The sequence below is a fragment of the Syngnathoides biaculeatus genome, chromosome 11 (genome assembly GCF_019802595.1).
Source record: "Syngnathoides biaculeatus isolate LvHL_M chromosome 11, ASM1980259v1, whole genome shotgun sequence".
Classification (NCBI taxonomy): Eukaryota; Metazoa; Chordata; class Actinopteri; order Syngnathiformes; family Syngnathidae; genus Syngnathoides; species Syngnathoides biaculeatus.
This window is the reverse complement of record NC_084650.1, coordinates 20,720,400-20,739,231: the sequence shown is the minus strand read 5'-3', so window position 1 is coordinate 20,739,231 and position 18,832 is coordinate 20,720,400. Positions and strand designations below refer to the sequence as shown.

Here is an 18,832-nt window from a genome sequence, read left to right as displayed (position 1 = left end):
TTTCATGAGGTTGAGATCAAGGTTCTTGGGTTTCTTTCAGTTTCCTAGCCACTGATTAAATGAAAAAAAAGATCACTTGCAGTAAGTCTCATTATAATGTGGATGCCTTGAAAATCCATCCATCCATTTTCTTTTGCCGCTTATCCTCACAAAGGTCGCGGGGAGTACTGGAGGCTATCCGAGCTGTCAACGGGCAGGAGGCAGGGGACACCCTGAACTGGTTGCCACCCAATTGCAGAGCACATAGGGACAAACATCCACACTCACAATCACACCGAGAGGCAATTTAGAGTCTCCAATTATTGTTGCATGTTTTTGGGATGTGGGAGGAAACCGGAGTGCCCAAAGAAAACCCACGCAGGCACGGGGAGAACATGCAAACTCCACACAGGAGTGTCCGGGATTTAACCAGGGACCTCAGAACTATGAGGCCACCACTTTACCATCTGAACCACCGTGTCACCTGCCTTGAAAATTAAATACAAATTCAGTTTGATGTACTACAGAATGGCTGTAGTGTACTTAACTTGTCCTCTACTACAGAGATTCTCCATCATTTCCATGGGAAATGATCCATTAATCAATCCATCCATTTTCTTTGCCGCTTATCCTCACAAGGGTAGCGGGGAGTGCTGTAGCCTATCCCAGTTGTCAACAGGCAGGAGGTGGGGTACACCCTGAAGTGGTTGCCAGCCAATCACAGGGCACATCGAGACAAACAACTGCACTCACAGTCACACCTCGGGGCAATTTAGAGTGTCCAATTAATGTAGCATGTTTTGGGGATGTGGGAGGAAACCGGAGTGCGTGAAATTAAACAGGTCCAAATTTCACATGAAGACCATTTGTGTCTAAATTGAGAAGAGATCATCACTATTTCAGTATGGCATGTCATTGCCCATTCAGGGTACAGCGTCTGCAGCCCCTGCATAGTCGTGCACTTAAAAGTCTGAAATGTACACCTCAATAGTTGGGGCACCTTAGAATGTGTGTACATCAAGTTCCAAAATCTGTAAGTGTTGTTGTGCAATAACACCACTGTAGAACCTTACACATTTGGTAACATTATTTGCACATGTGCCTGCCTGTGTTTCAACATGCGTGAAAACTACCATATGATTGCTCTCACGAGGCAGCGAAGAAAATTTCCCATCTTGCATTTGTAAGCAGAAGAAGATTCCATTCCCCCATGCACTGACAATGTAAGCGAGTTATTAGTCAACATGTTACGCCCTGGGTTCTGCATATCCGCAGCTACGAGCAATTTAGTCTTCAATCAATCTATCATGCAAGTTTTTGGAATGTGGGAGGAATTCGGGGTACCCGGAGAAAACCCACGCAGGCACGGGATGAACATACAAAATCCACACATCTGGATTTCAACTAGCTAAAAATATTTTCAGATTACATTGTACTGTATGCACTGAAAAAAAATGTACGTCAACCGTTTGGATGTTTAATTGGCTGAATTTATGACTTATAGACTGTCAAAAAATAAACATACAAAAATGAAAGAAAATAGTCGAACACGGCGGATTCATTTAAACTTTCAAGTTATCTCCTCATCATGAACTTGCTGTGGCCTTCTTCTCTTTTCTTATTGTTTTGTTTTTTTTCCTACTTGATTAAGGAAGTAAGTTTAGTGGGTGGAGAGGTCACTTCTCTCTTAGAGAAGTGACACTCACACCAGTAGATCTCCACATTTACATCAGCACTCACATTTTACTTTTGGCTTTAACGACTCGCAACAAAAAGGCACAATTGTGCGGAATGCTGGGTGAAGGTTTTCTGACGGTTTTGACTTACAAGGAGGAGGTGACTTCTGATTCCATGGGAGACAAGTTGCATACAAGATCGAGTAGTCCTCAGACAGACCTTCAACAGAGAGGTAAACACAATTGTGATCTTTAAAATTGTGACTGCGCTGTCTTGTTATGCAATGAACCCACTGCAGAAATGAAAAACTCTTTTATTGTATTGTGTATTGTATGTTTAGGTGTAGACCTGGAAAAGACTGGTTGCACACTTTCTAATGGATCCTGTGAAGTACCAGCAGCTCCCCCAGGTCTTTTTATCTCCAGGTGTTCACCTGCTCAAACCCTGGAAATGGACCTGACGCTGGGTTCAGGTCCTTGCAGCCTCCTGGAACATTATCCTGATCTCCAGGTGGCTGACTCTGGGCCCATCTCTTACAATCCTTCCAGACCCACCGCCACTCTGCAAGATCTTTACACTCACTCTTGTGCTTTGACTCTGTCAGAGCGTGCAGAACAACAGCAGTTTCTTCACGAGCATCTCCTTTCACTTCCAGACCAGGGCTATCTGGTTATGGGTGACAGCGTGAACACCAGCTTGGGTCTGCACACCTCACAGTTAGAACCCATGTCTAACTCATTGCTAAATGGACTTCTGGAGAAAAAGCTGGATGAGGTATACTTGCAGCACCTGACTGACAACCTGGCTCGATGCAGCTCCAACTTGGGTAACAGCCTCCTGCATGGCCTGGTGTCCCCTCTGCAAGCTAACAACTTACAGCAGGACTCCGACTCGCTCGAGTCCAGTTTGGAAAAGGGACCTGGAGGAGAGAGAGGCAAAAAGATAAGTCAAGTGACCACCCCAAATTTAGCTCCATGTTCTTCCAACTTTAGCACACCCATCCTTCGTATTTCTGAGGATACTTGTTCAGAATGAAAGCATTTAATAAGTACTTGGATGTATGGCCGACATTAAAAACGTAGTTGATTTTTGTTCTTTTCATCCATAGAAAATTCAAGGCCTACAATGTGTTTCGTTTGAAATTTTGCTCACTTTTGGTGACGTGACTCTTCTTTAATTGCTTGCATATGACACCTGCTGGTAGATTTTTGTACAACACCACAAAGTCGTCATGCCACTCGTAATATAAACCTGTGATTTACCAGATTTATGTCAACTGTGATTAAGATTAACGCTTCTTTGATGAGCAAGAAATATTGTAAATAAAACTAAATCTGTTACCTTTTTCTATCAGCTTGTTCATTTTGTGGGCACCACAGCATGTCATCCTTTTCCATCTAAGCTTTTATCCTCCATCTTCCCTTGTTAACAGCAACCAGCCTCATGCCTTCTTTTAGGAAGGCTTTTCTCAACTTTCTCTTGGGTTTTCCTCTAACTCCTTGCCTGGTATCTCCATATACTCATCATTCTTTCACTATTTCTCCTCTTAACGCATCTAAACCATCAAAGTCAGTTCTCTATTACATTGTCTCCAAAAACAATTAACCTTGGCTGTCCAATTGATGAGCTAATTTCTAATCCTACCAACCCTGGTAGTGACAAGTGGTGAGGTTCAAGGCTGGTGAGGCACTAATATTGATGTCAGATTAACAAATTTCCAAGCCAAACATTATGGCGTATCTGTCCTGTATATACATCTATGCTATTCTTTACTGGATATATCAAATGCTATTGACTTGAAAATTTCACCAGATGTTGGGAACAACCCAATTCATCCACGCATACAGAGAAAGTAGAAAAAATAAAATCATCAACTAAATTGTGTGGAACAATGTGAAATGGCATGGGGGAAAAGTACAGTTTTGCACACCTAAAGAAAAGAAGCTGGAAAAGGGCAGGGAAAACAAAGACAAGACCTAAAATCAGCAGTCATCCAGCAATCCAGGCCCCTGTCAGTGCAAAAGAATATCATCTGGTCCAGTCAAAATTGATGGCCTACAAAAATATCTCATAGCCAAGTTGTAAATCAAGACACATGTCTTGATGGGTAAGAGCAGAGAGTTGTCTCAAGATCACCACAAAGGTATTGTTGCAAAAATTAATCATGGCAATCTTACAGACGTTACAGTTTAAGCTTTTCACTGTTCCATTGAGCACATTTGGGGCCATATTACGTAAACGGAAAGCCCAGCAAACCAGCATAAATTTGCATCGATCAGGTACTGCTTGCAAACATTTATGACAGAAAAGTGGAAAGAATCAAAATCAGACGAGTTGTTCAAGAGCCAAGAACCACCTCACCTGTAAGACCCTTTGCTGAAAAAACCCCAAATATATATATATATATATTGGTTTATATATATGTATATATATATATATATATATACACACACACACACACAGTATATATATATACACACACACACACACACACACACACAGTATATATATATAATATATATATATATATATATGTTTAAAGTTTCATCTTACTGGTACTTGGGTTGTCACCAAAATCTAGAAAAAAAAAAAGAAAAAAAATTATATATCGTACAAGGAAGTATTAAAAGCCAAAGATGAATATGAAGTGGCAAAAGTACCCACACCCTCCAGGTTATTTAAGAAGTACAGAAAAAGGGACTCTGGTAAAAGTAAAAGTACTTATTCAACTCCTTGAAGTCTCCGATCACCAGTGAATGTTTTTTGTTTTTTTGTGATTTTAATTTAATTTATGTTTAATTTAAGTTTGATTTGGGAGACATTTGTCTCCAGGAGAGGGCAACAAAAACCTCTTTTTTTAAATTGTACACCCTGGCTAAAAAGTATTATTAGTTGTTCATTGTTTGAGTAATTATGGATTGTTTGCTATAGCTTAGATTTTTTTTTTATTCTTTGGATCAAGAAAGAAATGCTTTAAATACTGCAAATATTACTTACCAGACCAAAGTAAGCCAAGAAAAATTAAACAGTGATGCAATGCACCGGCTCGAAATAGTTTTTCCCCTTTGAAGTGTTAAAGAATCGATCTTTTCCTTTTGTGAGTCGCTTATCCTCACAAGGGCTGCGGGTGTGCCTGAGCCTATCACAGGTATCTTCGGGCAGCAGGCAGAATAGACCCTGAACTGGTTCCCAGCCAATCACACCTAAGGGCAATTTCTTCTTTCCACAGTTGAAACGCATTGTTAATTGTTTTATTAATGAAGATTGACAATACAAAATATACATTTAATTTTTGGTGAAACAATTTGTCATCAGCTATTACAAGAACTAAATTGAAAAGTCATCATTTTGTCACATTAGAAAGTAAACACTATAACCATTTAAAAATAAAATAAAAGATACACAAATATTTTATAAATGATAATTTTTTAGTATAAAACAAAATGTTCCATCTGTAAAAAACCTTGAGGCTTTGTGTAAAAAGTCACATCACCATAAGAAGTCATTTTTGTCAAGTGCATCTTCTTGATGCAAGTCCTCTCTATGAAAAGTGCTTTACAAGGCTGTACGCTGTTAATAATGTATAATGTATATAATATATATTGGTAATATAATACGCCTGAATCAAAAAGTTACCTGGGATGCACTCTACATAATAGGAAATGGATGAAGAGTTAATTGGAGGGCAGACTGGAGACTTATTCAGTCATAAAATATTAATATAAGTATTAAACTATTGTATTGCAAGGTAGCAAGGCCATTAGTTTTAAACTTTTTGCACTGCCACTGGTCGGCATGGTGGCGCAGCTGGAAAGTGTTGGCCTTATAGTTCTGAGGTCCCAGGTTCGATCCCGGACCCGCCTGTGTGGAGTTTGCATGTTCTTCCTGCGTGTACCCTGCCTCCTGCCCGTTGACAGCTGGGATACACTCCAGCACTCCCGCGACCCTTCTGAGGATAAGCGGCTAAGAAAATGGATGGATGGATGCACCCCATGTCCACAATGCGGTACCAGAGAAACGAGACACAAAAGTATATATTGGGACATCACACATGAAAATACCCCCACCAGCTTTTCTCCTGTTTCTGTCCACCATGCTCCAACTGAACCAAATATAAATATCTAAAAATACAAAAGCAAATTCCACGAGGTGGTCCTCTCCTCCAAGCTTCTCCAGCTCAGCGTCTCCACTGCCATCTTCCAGTGGATGTATAGCTTCCTGACGGGCTGGACACAGCAGATGAGGCAAGGGGACACCACCTCATCTACATGCACCATCAGCTCTGAGGAACCCTAAGGTTGTGTCCTCTCCCCACTGCTCTTCTCTCTACACAAATGATGGTTCCTCAACGGAGCCGGCTGTCAATCTCCTAAAGTTTGTAGATGACACCACAATCACTGGGCTCATCAAAGATGGTGACGAGTCCATGTATTGATAAGAAGTGGAGATGCTGGAACTATGGTGCTGCCGACACAACCTGGAGCTGAACGGAGTAAAGTCTATGATCGTGGGTTTCAAGAGGCATCCTTCTTCATAGCTGCCCCTCACAATGGTCAAGATCTTCAAGATCCTGGGAATTACAGTCTCTCAGGACCTGAAGTGGGGGACTAACATCAACTCCATCCTCCAAAAAGCCTAGCAGAGGATGTACTTCTGCAGCTTCTAAGGAAGCAAGGCCTGCCACAAGAGCTGTTGAGACAGTTCTACACAGGAGTCATCAAATTAGTACTGTCTACCTCCATCACAGTCTGGTTTCTTGCAGCCACAAAAAAGGAAAAACTCCAACTGCAACGGACAATCAAAACGACTGAAAGGATTGTCGCTACTACTTCTACCCAGCCTCAAGGACTTGTACACTATCCGAACAAAGATGAGAGCAAGCAAAATCCTCTCGGACCTTCCACATCCTGGTCACCAGCTCTTCCAGCTCCTTCCCTCGGGTAGGCGCTACCAAACAATGCAAACCAAAACTAGCAGATATCCCAACAACTTCTTCCCTCTTGCAATTACCTTCTTAAAGAACTAACTTACAGTAAAACCGCAACATCTCTACTCAAATTAATCTTCAAGGTGTTCCTCAATGAGTAACACCCAGCTAACAAAAACCTTGTGTTCCTTAAAGCTTGCACACTTGCAGCCTTCATTCTCCAAGCACAACAACCGGTCCTCATTGCCTTTACAAATGCCCAGGACACCAAGGGAAATTTGACGAGGGCAGACGAGCTTCCTAAAATAACTCTGGTACCCCTGCCAGTCCTCCTTAGTCACTGGAGCTTATCGCCCCCGCCCTCACGGCTCCCCACGTGCCAGGGAGTGGTCTAGAAAAAAGTTTGGCAGAGGGCTGCAGAGTGGACAACGCCGAGGTGTCACTAATATCAAAGCCTGGAAAGAAAATAGACGTCAAGACAGAAGATTCTCAGTTGGAGCGATGAGGGTGGGAGCTGTAGCTTTAGCTGGGGGGATATTTGGAGCATTGGGGACCATATGCTTCTTTTTGGCCTTTGCTACAGACTACTGGTTGGTGGCCAGTGACAACTGTGAACCTTACACATGGCCAACTGAAGAAACAACAACAGAAAATAATGCCAGTGACACTGAGGTAAGACATTTTTTTTTTTTGTTGAAACGGATGAAGTGTATTTTATAGTAGACTAATTCTCTGTATAAAATGTCCAATATTTTTTTTCTCGCAGTGCATACTCACTTTCATTGGTCAGTTGTTCCTACAACATTCCCCACATTGTTATGACATTTCAATATAATATGGCCGAGACGTCTTCTGAATAAATTTATTTTTACCTCATGAAATATTCAGAATTTTGGGAATTTTTATTCAGTATGATCAATAACGCAGGCACCCGAAAACTGTGAATACAATACTCCAAAGCTGCACAAATTGTTCAGTTGTTAATTTTCTTGTATCACATTGCATAAATCGAGATTTGCTGTTATTTACAATGCTATGATGACTTTCCTGATAGCATATATTTTGTAACTGAAATGTCACCAAAGGGATACGCACCCCATCAACTTAAGTGACAAAAAGTAATGGGTGTATCGTATTGTGACAAACAAGCAACATATTTGCTTGAGTTGGTCCATCTCTCTGACAGTTGCCGTTACCAAATTGCTCGATCTTTTTCCATTTAAACTGCCTCTTCTTGACATTTTTGAAAAGCAGTAAAAACACATTCTAGTAAGACATGATTATTCTTGGGGTTTTTTTCTTATAACGATATTTTTGAAAAACACAAAGCCTCTGCAGTCACTATAAAACACACTACAGTTTATTGTGATGTAAAAATGAGACCGACATGAATCAACTCAAAACATTTGGAACCATTGCGACCTGTAAATTGTCGAAGTGAATTTAAAAAACATCAGGACCTCAAGATAATCTGCTTGAACAAATGGGCACAACCTCCTGAAATACATTTTGAATGGTGGTCAGCACACATTTGTCTGTGTTTAACCCCAAACGAAGTTTATCTTTCTCGGCATTAAGGTTTCGTGGAAACACTGACTGGTATTGGGAGCTGGTCATACTTCCTTGCATCTTATTATGTCTTACTATGTCTCTTACCATTTATTTATTTCTTTATTGGCATCTGAAAGTGTGTGACCACACAGGGTGGCACTCTGGGGCGATGGGTGAGGCCTGTGAGAAATGAAGTGGCCAAGTAATACTCGAAATGAGTGAAAGTTCATGTCCCGGTAGCGCAGTGAAGGGTTACAGTTACCCTCCAACACATAGACACACACACACATGTCTTCGATGACCAGACAAGGGGGGCTGCCATCTAAGATCTAGGAAGCGACTTCATACAGGACGCCATTTAAGTCTGCACATCCACTGATGATTACTGCAGAAAAGGTAATTCATACAACAAAGCTCATGGTGGCCTTTATTATTTGCACCTATTTTTTCCTGGATTGCCACTCGCCTCTCACTCAGGGCGATGATCTCCTTTTGGCGTTTAAGTCCATTTTTTACGTGCCTATTTCTTAACACACATTCTCATGTCCAGATGTCTAACACAACAATTGTAATTGTCAATGGAGGGGAAAAAATGGAGGGATTTTTTTTCCTGAAACTTGTGAATGTGAGTCAAATTAGTGAAAAAGATAAAGCACACTTGAAATTGGAAAAGGCCTCATGCAGTGGATGCAGTTTAGTTTAGAGTCAGAACATGTAAACTACTCCAACTACACTTTGATGGAGAGTATGGTTTGTTTAATTCTGTATGAAATAAATCCAATAAAAGTAATTCCACCAGAACACCATGCTTATGACTGAAGGCACGTTTAGATGTCCATTAATAAAAAAATGACGTGCGCCTACCATACTCTCAGATTATTGCAATCTCCTGAAAAGTTTAATCAAAACCTTTACATATTCCATGATGGGTTGGTTAACCCTTCTCTGCATCATCAATCATATTTTCTCAAGTCAGTTGAATGTACAAACATGGATGATTCCCAAGTTCTTCTTGAAAGCTGCACAAATCTTCCGATCACAACCACATCAGCTGTCTTGGGACCTTTCACTTAACAATGCAGGCCAGAAGAGCAGCAGTGCAGCCGTATGTTGACTGATTGACATTTCGGCTGTCGTCTCTTTATTCATTTATTTATTCTTTTTTTTTGACAACTGCTGTCAACCTGTCTCTTTTTATTTTTCAGCTGCAGTTTGTAAGAGCAGTCAGCACCTCTCCGGCATCTCTCAACCTCCACCATGAAGGCTTTTTTTGGCGCTGTGTGTTCCAGGTGGAACCCACTGCAGATGCAGTCTTGGCAACATTTTTCAGTATGTGAAAGACTTTTGCAATGAGACTCAGGGCCAGGGAAGTCGGAGATATACCTGAGTGTTATTGATATATTACTATCAGTTTGCATGTTAGAGTTTTAACTTATAATTGTAAAAGTGGTGACAAATTTTCAACTGCTAATAGTTTTCTGAAGTGTTCTTGAGTCCTCTTGACAATATTCTTAATGATACCAGTTTTTAGTGGAGCGCCATGTGAGGGATCAAAAAACACGGACATTCAAATCTTGGGTTTTGGTCTTACATGCAGAGATTTCTCTAGATTCTCCAAATCTTTTGGTGACATTATGGAAGAGCCTTTTGATGTGGTTTCTTTTATACACAATCATGACACTCATCCGTCTTCAATAAAGCTTTTCACCTGTGGAATCTTCTTTAGTATGTATAATACTTGGGACTCTTCTCTTTTTTTTTAACTTGTGTTTTTCTGTTACTTGTAGCAAACCAACCAGAATCAAAGGTATGCGTCCATGGTTACCTCTTCCCTTTACCAGTTGTACTTGGACCAGTGCCTCATCCCAGTTACGATGGTACCGCAGGTGGTGAATTATATCTATAAAATCATTTTCTTACAGTTGCTCAGGAGTTTATTTGACATGAAATCACCAACTTCCTGTTGATGACCATAACATTTCCAGTCAAGAAAACCATAGATTTGACATACACACACGAATGCACACACCCATTCATGCCCAATGCAAATTGGATTTTTACTGATGTGCTTATATTTTTTCAGTCTTTCGAGGTTTCTGGACAGTGTTTATGATCCTCGCATTGGCCTCATCTCTAACTGGAAGCTTCCTCCTGGTTTGTGGTGTCCCCTTTATAAGTCATAAACTCTACAAAGTGGGTGGAGCCTTTCTCATCATTGCAGGTAAAAAATTAATCTTCAGATATGTTGAGACCGGAATTGGTCTATTGTATCAATAAATATGTACACAATCCATCCGTACATCCATCTGCACCATTTATCATGGCTGTGCTGGACCCCATCCCATTATATTTGGGGAAAGATGTGGGGTCACACCCAGAAGTGGACACCAGCCAATCACAGAGCACATTTAAACAAACAACCATTCACCACTGCATTCACACCTTTGGGCAATTTACAGTTTTCATCTAACCTACCATGCATGCTTTTAGAAAGTTGGAGGAAACCAGAGTACATGAAAACCCACGTAGGCACAGGGAGAACATGCAAACAGCACATAGGCGATTCTGGATTTGAACTGGATTTGAACCTGAGTAGTAAAGAACCGTGAGCCAGATGTGCTACCAGCTGGTCACCCTGCAACTTACTGTCCACAGTTTTCTCCTTCAGGAAGAAGATGAAAATAAAACAGGGGTGGACATTTCAGCAGGATAATGATTCCAAAAATACTCTCAAGGAAACTCAATTGGCTTCAAAGGATAAAAAAATATATCTCCTAAAATGGCCCAGCCTATCACCTGACGTGAATCGTATCGAATCATTTTGAAATTTATGTAAAGAATTCCAACTCAATGTCCCTAAAAGAACCTTCAAGATTTGAAGACTGCTTGTGTGGAGGACTAGGCCAAAATTACATTAGAGGAGTGCATCTGACTAGTTTATCCATACTTGAAGTTGTCATTGCAAACGAAGGATTTTGTACACAGTATTAAATAAATACCATTTGGCGTGTTCAATACTTCTTCCCGTGTCATTGCGCATCTTCACACACAACATCATTTCTGATCTTCTATGTTTTACTTTTTTGTATCTATTACTTGGTATGTCCCCAACTTCTTGTTAAATTTTCACATCAATAGCACCTTTGGGAAGTCAATTTAGTGGGAAAATATGGTGACGTGTTGAATATTTATTTCAGCCCCTGTGTATACAGTGTGTATTTTTGGAGGAACCAAATGTTGCAGTCGTTACTGATGTCAGCTGTTCATGCCTGTTACATGACAACCACACCCCGCATACACTGATGTGCGTATCTCACTTGTCACAATTACTGTGGGTATAAACATTGGTACCATGGCAAGAGCAAAAACAGGAATGATCTTTTTTTTTTTTTTTTTTTTTTCGAAGCAATGGTGGCCTGATGTCTGTTTCTCCACAGCATGCTTATTCCTGCTCGTGTTGCTGCTCTTCGTACTGTGGATGGAAGTAGTGGACGTGAAGCGCTACATCCTCCAGGAGAGAGGGGAGACGTGTACCCAGATCCAGGTCTCGGTGCTCTACGGCTTGTCGTTCATGACGGCTGCAGCTGGTGTGCCGCTGGAGCTCCTCTCTGGGTCGATCTTCATGCTTCTGGGACGAGTCCTGCTTGCCAACAAGTGAGCGAGGCCATCTGGCGGAGGAGAGGAGACAACTGACCTTTTTTTGTCCTGCACAGGGGACTGAGCAAAGAACTGCTCAAAATCACATCATCGCCCTTCCAAGTCATTGCTGCAGCGACATTTTGTTTGGGGGAAACGATCAAAATATAAAAAGTGTCTGTCCTTCCAAAGACCGCAGATTCCTCTCCAGGGGCCTTACTCATTTGTCAATGTCAATATGTCGTAAAGAAATTACAAACTAAATTGATGAGATACAAGCAGCTGAACAGAATGTATCTGGATGGCACTTTGTTTGCCAATGTATTGAATTTTGTCATTCAAATAGGATCAAAATTTGGCAGACATGATTTGATTTTAAAAGTTTCTTTCTTTTCACCCATTGAAATGATTGAATTTGTCACAATTGTGTATTGCTTTTGTAACATCACCAATATACTCATTTTTTGCCAGTCTTTCATTTCAGTATCTGTAAAAATACCATCTTTATTTTGTATAAATGTTTGAGTTATTAAAAAGGAAGTTGCGTAGAAATGAGCGATTAGCAAAACATAGGATGGTAGTGAAAAAGGGATTTGTTTGCTGTTCACAAGGATAAAGTCACTGAAAATGACCGCCCAGCAAACCAACGTGTATAGTGCTTGTTCTTAGAGTCTAATCAGTCATTCGTCACTTTGCAAGTGACAAGTGAGATCTAGCGTACCTGCAGAATTGTGTGAGAAAGTACAGAAATTAATCTAGGATTGTATGAATGCCCCATCAACTGAACAAGAAATAAAAGACAAATTAAAAAACAGTTGCCCACAGTTAATCACCAAAGAGATGAAAACTGCTCGATAGTTCTTCTAATCTATTAACAAAGCTTCATCTGTTACATACATGGATGAACCTTTTTTAATATTTATTTACCCGTTGCTACTAAAACCAGATTCCATTCACGAAGTTCTGTAGTCATCAACGCTACGAGAGACACAAAGTGAGGCAAAGCAGATGTGTTTCCAGTCCTTTGGCGAGAGATCAGATGAACTGGAGAGGAGGAAGACCACGGTCAGGGGTGATGGGTGGACCGGAAACTAGAATTATTTGGACAGGGAGAGGGATGACGATGACTTTGTTTGTGAGGAGAACTGATCCATTTTGGAGACCCAAGGGTGCTTTTGAAAAGTGAACGACAGGTTGCTATGCAGCATAGAGTCACCCACCACGTCTAACTGCCTATACCAAAAATGCCATTTTAACCATCTTCATCTATTATCTATACTGTTTGTCCTTACAAGGTTCATGGCTGAAGGTCAGGCCCAGATTGGCAGTCCGTTATTCACAGGGCCCGATAGACGTACAACCAACACTTACAACATTCATTGTTTTCCATTGTCCAACAGGTCTTGTGGTCTGAGTGGCTTGTTTCCATAATCCTAGAGAAATTAAGATATGACATGTTACGTTTTCATCATGTTTATTGTGTCTTGACTGTAAGACCAAAGTAACACAGTCAGTTACACAAAGTCATCTGCGCTTTTGACTCACTCCATAAACTGGAATCACCTGCAAAGCAAATATTGCAAAAGATTTTAATCCCAGTGTGTATTTTTGTCTCTTCTAGTATCTGGGGCAGATTACCACAGTACAGTGATGCATTTAAAGTGAATTTACAAATCTTTCAACACATATTTTTTGACACTGGTCTTTTATTATATGTCATGCTGCTAAAGTTAGCCAGTTCGTTTAGACGTTATATTAGATGTACACTGAAGAAAAAATAATTTGAATTTACTTCATTTCAGAATTTGCGTCAGTCACACATGATTAAAACCTTTTAACCCAACACAATATTTCTTTATTTTCAAGGAAAAAGGCTGAAATTACATCAGTTAACTGCATTTTAATTGTGTGCAACCGAGGAAAAACATTTTTTTTCCCAATGTTGTGTATATATATATATATATATATGACATGATTATGTCTTGTTTAAGGCTAAACTCATAATTCAAGAATTATACTTAGGTTTCACATGATTTATATTTTAGCTGTATAATTATTGTAATTATTAAACAATAAAAGATACGATGTTGAGAAAAACATTATTTTTCTAGAACACAGTTAAACACACAGAACCAAAGTCGTGAAACTAGCACATTTGGTAATGAAAAAAAAAAAGAGGATGTGACCAAAAGTTTATAAATTCAGTTTTAATACATCACCATTTCTATATAGTGTGTATATATATATATATATATATATATATATATATATATATATATATATATATATATATATATATATACAGTGGGGCTTCTATTCATCTGCCCTAATCTGTTAGCAACATGAGATGACCAAAAATAGGGAAATCAATGATTTAAAACAAAAACAGTATCAAGAGACAAAGCAGACAAACCAGGGTAGGACATTTGAAACACAGGGAGGGCGGGCCAATGTAAAAAGGCACGTTTTGAGTCGAGATGTGATTATCGTTCTTGTTATGATTTTGGGGTGAAATCACACGGGCAACATCTTCAAGTCAGGGAAGGTTTAACTGACTGCAGATGGAATGTGTAGTAGCAGTTGGGCATCTCTAAATGACTTTCAATGGGAAAAAAAACTGCCGAGTTGGAAAGAATTCATTCCCACATGTGGCCAGCTGAGGTCTCTGCAGCTCTCCTCTTCACCCCAACGTTTTCCATGCATGATGGAACGATTTCTGGTGGGAAAGGCACCAGAAAGGAATAGTAAACGTAAAAAGCAGTTACAAACAGACATTTGAGGTTCAACTGACTGTAGATTTGTGTGAGTCTTGTGTTTTCCATGATCACCTTTTCAATAATAATTGAGAAACAATGTAATTTCCCTCTAAAATGTATATATTGGAAACCTCATGGATTCAGGGAACAGAAGCACATGCTGGCCACTTCCTGAGCAACACCTGCAATGTGCGTATGACAAGTTAAATTTTGGGGCAACAGTTTTTGAAATTGTCCCCGTCGGGCTGAATCCTCTAAAATAATAAAAACGTAAAAAAAAAAACACACACAACAAAAACCGACATCTTGCTTGAGTTTCCTAAACAGCGATCATATACTGTTGGACCCTCTCATGATTACAACGGCGCGCCAAAATTGTGTTCAATTGGTAATTTATTATCCACAAAAGTGGCTAAAGACCACAATGAGCTGACAAAGCACGTGTACAGGCAAAAATAAATCTGCATAATGTAACCTCTTCCTTCTGTAAGAAAGAATGACTGTGATCGCTTTAAAAAAAAAACAAGCCTACTCAAATGTATCTGACTTTAACTGTTTTTTTTTTCAGTCGTTGTTGTAAAAAAGAACATTTTGACTTTCAATATAGGCTACTATTATGCCACGTAACGCGCACTAGTTGGATAAGGATATGTGCTTGGCTTTTGCGACCTGAACGTGGGTGAAAAACAATCTGGCTGAAAATATAATACGACTGAGATTGTTTTAGGGAGGATTTTTTTCTGCAGACAGCACTTTTAAGTCCGGTTGGTTTACATCCAGCGGGTGTGCCAACACAAGTTTGCATTTCCTGAGTGTCAGAATACATCTTTTTTTTTTTTTTTCTTCCAAGCATTATTTTATGTGACAAATGCAGGCAAGGAGAGCAACATGCTTCCCTCCACATCCGTCAGTCCTCTGGAGCACCAAGACTGAAACGCAAGTGGGCTCTAATCCATTCAAATACAGGATACACTTGGTGTGAACACTTTTCTTCCATGCCTTAACCCCCTAACCATCGTGAGCCGATTACTTGCTCCGTGTGTGTGTGTGTGTGTGTTGTGTGTGAAAGCACAGACGGACACAGTTGCTCCCAGATAAAGGCTTTTTTCTCCTGTCAAAAATGACTGCTAAGATAAGCGCTGATATGAGAGAAAAGCAAGCCTTATGGTATCACTCATGCTTTTTTTTTATTGTTGTTTTTTCTTTTTTGTACACCTCAAATTCCCCAGTAACGGACCCACCTCCTCTAAATACACGTGCGCACGCAGAAATACACACATGCTGTATATACACACTGCTAATCTGTTTGGAGGGTTTAAGGTAGAGAGGCAGCAGGTGGAGGGATAAAGAAGAGTTTCCGTTTGCATTTCTTTTTCTCAGTTTTGTTTAAATAACAAGAGTGGATTTATGAAAGACAACCCCCCCCCCTCCCCCTTGACACACACTGAGGTGAAAATGTAGGCAGATTATGTCTGAAACAGTCACAGCTCCTGCCTTCAATTAACCTTACAAAGACGGGATCACTCACGCCAGATGATGATAGCAGGAGGCGGTTAAAAAGGGTGAACTCATACTATCATGTTATACATGTTATTCTTTTTTTTCAACATAACGTGAATCTGTGACTGTGTAAAAGTTATCTTTTATTTGCTAATAACTAGAAAACTTAGAAATGTAAAAAAAAGTAACTTTGGTTTCTTGAATTCATCAGCAATACCGTCAGCTTGAGACCAAGTGGGGCCAAATATTCCCCAAAGACAACAGATGATACTTTTTTGAAAATGGTCAGAAACATCTCGGTGTTGAGTGTGTCTTCTGTGTAAATTTAACTGAGACGTATAAAAAAAATCTTAACTCATTCTTAGTCCTCCTCCAAGTAACATCCAACATGAAACTTTGTATTCTATTTCCTCGTTTGTTTTTTCTCCCGTTCCAAAATCCAGTCTGCTTGACCCTCCCGGTGTTTTGTTACCAACACAAGATTTCCTGTAGCCATGAAGTGTTTGAGCCAAAAGTAATACCACAGAATCATTTTCTGTTTTCTCTGTTGATGTACCACCAACGTTTGTGCCAGATATATAAAGAGCCGAACTTTACTGCAGTAGATTGCAGTTCTAGATGCATTTTCTTTTTGTGTATTTTGGATAATATGTCATTGCGAAAATGTAAAGGCTATATGTTTTGGGGTACGGGGGAATTATGACTAGCAATTGCTCCCTACCGTAAAAGCCTCACTGAGGTAAAATACAAAAGAAAGGAATGGTTTTAAGATGATAGAGATGCATGATCACAGCATATCATAGAAATTTCCCGTTATTGTCATCCATTTATGCCACTTGGACGATGACAGGTGTGTGCTGACAACCGTTTAGCATGAATTTGAATGTGAATGTGTTTAATCTTGAAAATATATACTGGCAGGGTACACCCTGAACTGGTGGCCAGCTAATCGCAAGGGACATAGAGACAAACAGCCACACTCACAATCACACCTAAGGGTAATTTAGAGTGTCCAATTAATGTTGCATGTTTTTGGGATGTGGGAGGAAACTGGAGTACCCAGAGAAAACACAGGCAGGCACGGTGAGAACATGCTAACTCCACACAGGCGGGTCCGGGATCGAACACGGGTCCTCAGAACTGTGAGGCCAACGCTCTCCACCGTGCTGCCCCTAAAATCATCGATTTAAAAATAAATAAATAAAGACAATTTTAAAATGAGGCTTAACAATAAAATATATCTTTTTTGTTTGGAATGGGAGGACAAAATAGCCGATTTCTCTCTCTCCCCCCCCCCCCCCACGTATTGTACACTTGAGGAGCTTTCTAGCAATGGAAATACCAACCTCATCATTTTGTGTTACTTTTTGTATGTGTAATGTTCAGATGTCCTTACTCGCATATATATATATATATATATATATATATATATATAATATATATATATATATATATATACATGTATACCATACTTCACCTCTCGAAAAAGTATTTTTTTTTTACAATGCAGTTGTTCAAATTAAAGATCTGGAAGGTGGAACAAGTTTTGAAATAATTTGACGTACTCTCCATTTTTTTCCATCATTTATAAAAACCTTGGCATTTCAACAGGGGTGTGTAAGCTTATTATATCCACTGTACACCCGCGACTGTAACTACAAGAGTGTCAATAACTCACCCCAAAACTTGCAGGTTTGTTGCTGCCGCTGCCAACATTTACCTCCTTCCAACGAGGAGACACTGTGTTTGTGTTTCAGCAACCACAGCTCATGCACGTACGACACACTTCCAGAGTTGTCTGGCAAACAAAATAAATATGTGACTGATGCTGTGGAATCCCCTTACATACTGTACATAAAACAAAACAAAATACAACCCAGCGCTTTGCACATAGACAGGAAGAGGTCTGCACGGACAGGAGACGCTCGATTGTGTACCCACAATCCCCTTTTTTTTCTTCCGTGTTGCACGTTTGTATTTTCCTTTAATATCTCCTTTACGCACATGCTGGCGCGGCTTTTGTTTCTCCAAATTCTTTCATTTCTCCTTAAGGAAGGAGGGACGAGAAGGAGGGCATTGCGATTAGTTTCAGGACTCCAGCTCACTTGATTGGCAGCTGGCAGCGTATGGAGCTGGGAGACTGGTTTGCGTGCACTCGCCTCGGAGGAAACAAATATTTGCCTGGAGGAGAGAGCGGGATGGAGACTAAGGGGGGGGGGGGGGGGAGAAATAATTAGTTTGCAGACACAGTCAGAGATAAAAGGCAGCAAGTCGCAGCCATCAAAAGGCAGCAGAGTTGGTTACAAAATTGAAATCTTCTCCGAGCTGACAGATCCGGTGGGTGGTTGGGAAGAGTGGAACCCGTGCACGTTGGATAAGCACACGTGAAGCCTGCGCGCAGTGTACATTAACATCTGTGCAGACGGAATTAACACTTCGGCATGAATCTTCCACGCTTCAGCAACGTGTCTCAAGCCCCTCCAATTATTTCTTAATTACCATCTACGCATTAAAAACGCACTTGTGTGTTGACAACAACACAAAGGCAACGTGTCAGATATAGTGACGGTAAAAAAAAAAAAAAAAAAAAAAAAACAAGAACACATCTTTTAGGACATGGGAACTTTGACATTTAAAAGATGATTTCGCTTTTCATTCGAAGACAAAGAAGAGGAGGAAACCGGAGCCATCGTCAGAATAAAAAGAGGAATGCACAGAGCCTACAACTGAGTGTAGGGACTTTGAATGTTGGGACTATGACAGGAAAAGCTCAGGAGTTGGTTGACATGATGATTAGGAGAAAGGT

General features: G+C 40.2%; 2 protein-coding genes and 1 long non-coding RNA gene across 4 annotated transcripts; 2 read left to right on the top strand and 1 right to left on the bottom strand.

The window, feature by feature from the left end:
- The first annotated feature begins 160 nt into the window (after nt 1-160).
- Nucleotides 161-3,002, top strand: si:dkey-237j10.2 (uncharacterized protein LOC568721 homolog). Its single transcript, XM_061835208.1, has 2 exons — nt 161-1,888; nt 1,997-3,002. Exons 1-2 carry the CDS (start codon nt 1,771-1,773, stop codon nt 2,689-2,691), a joined length of 813 nt encoding a protein of 270 aa, XP_061691192.1. The 5' UTR covers nt 161-1,770; the 3' UTR covers nt 2,692-3,002.
- A 4,082-nt stretch (nt 3,003-7,084) lies between these two features.
- LOC133508717 (transmembrane protein 182-like) lies at nt 7,085-11,792 on the top strand. The gene is made up of 5 exons (XM_061835058.1): nt 7,085-7,255; nt 9,340-9,463; nt 9,922-10,020; nt 10,218-10,355; nt 11,572-11,792. The coding sequence occupies exons 1-5, from the start codon at nt 7,085-7,087 to the stop codon at nt 11,790-11,792; spliced, it is 753 nt and encodes a 250-aa protein (XP_061691042.1).
- On the bottom strand, nt 10,153-18,446 carry LOC133508718 (uncharacterized). Of its 2 annotated transcripts, XR_009797126.1 has the most exons (5): nt 18,331-18,446; nt 18,031-18,231; nt 17,705-17,824; nt 13,142-13,203; nt 11,675-11,802 (listed from the first exon to the last, which is right to left on the bottom strand). It is a non-coding gene; the product is annotated as an uncharacterized LOC133508718 (long non-coding RNA). The 2 variants fall into 2 exon arrangements; XR_009797125.1 differs by lacking the exons at nt 18,031-18,231; nt 18,331-18,446 and having other exon boundaries at nt 10,153-11,802; nt 17,705-18,023.
- Nucleotides 18,447-18,832: the final 386 nt, after the last annotated feature.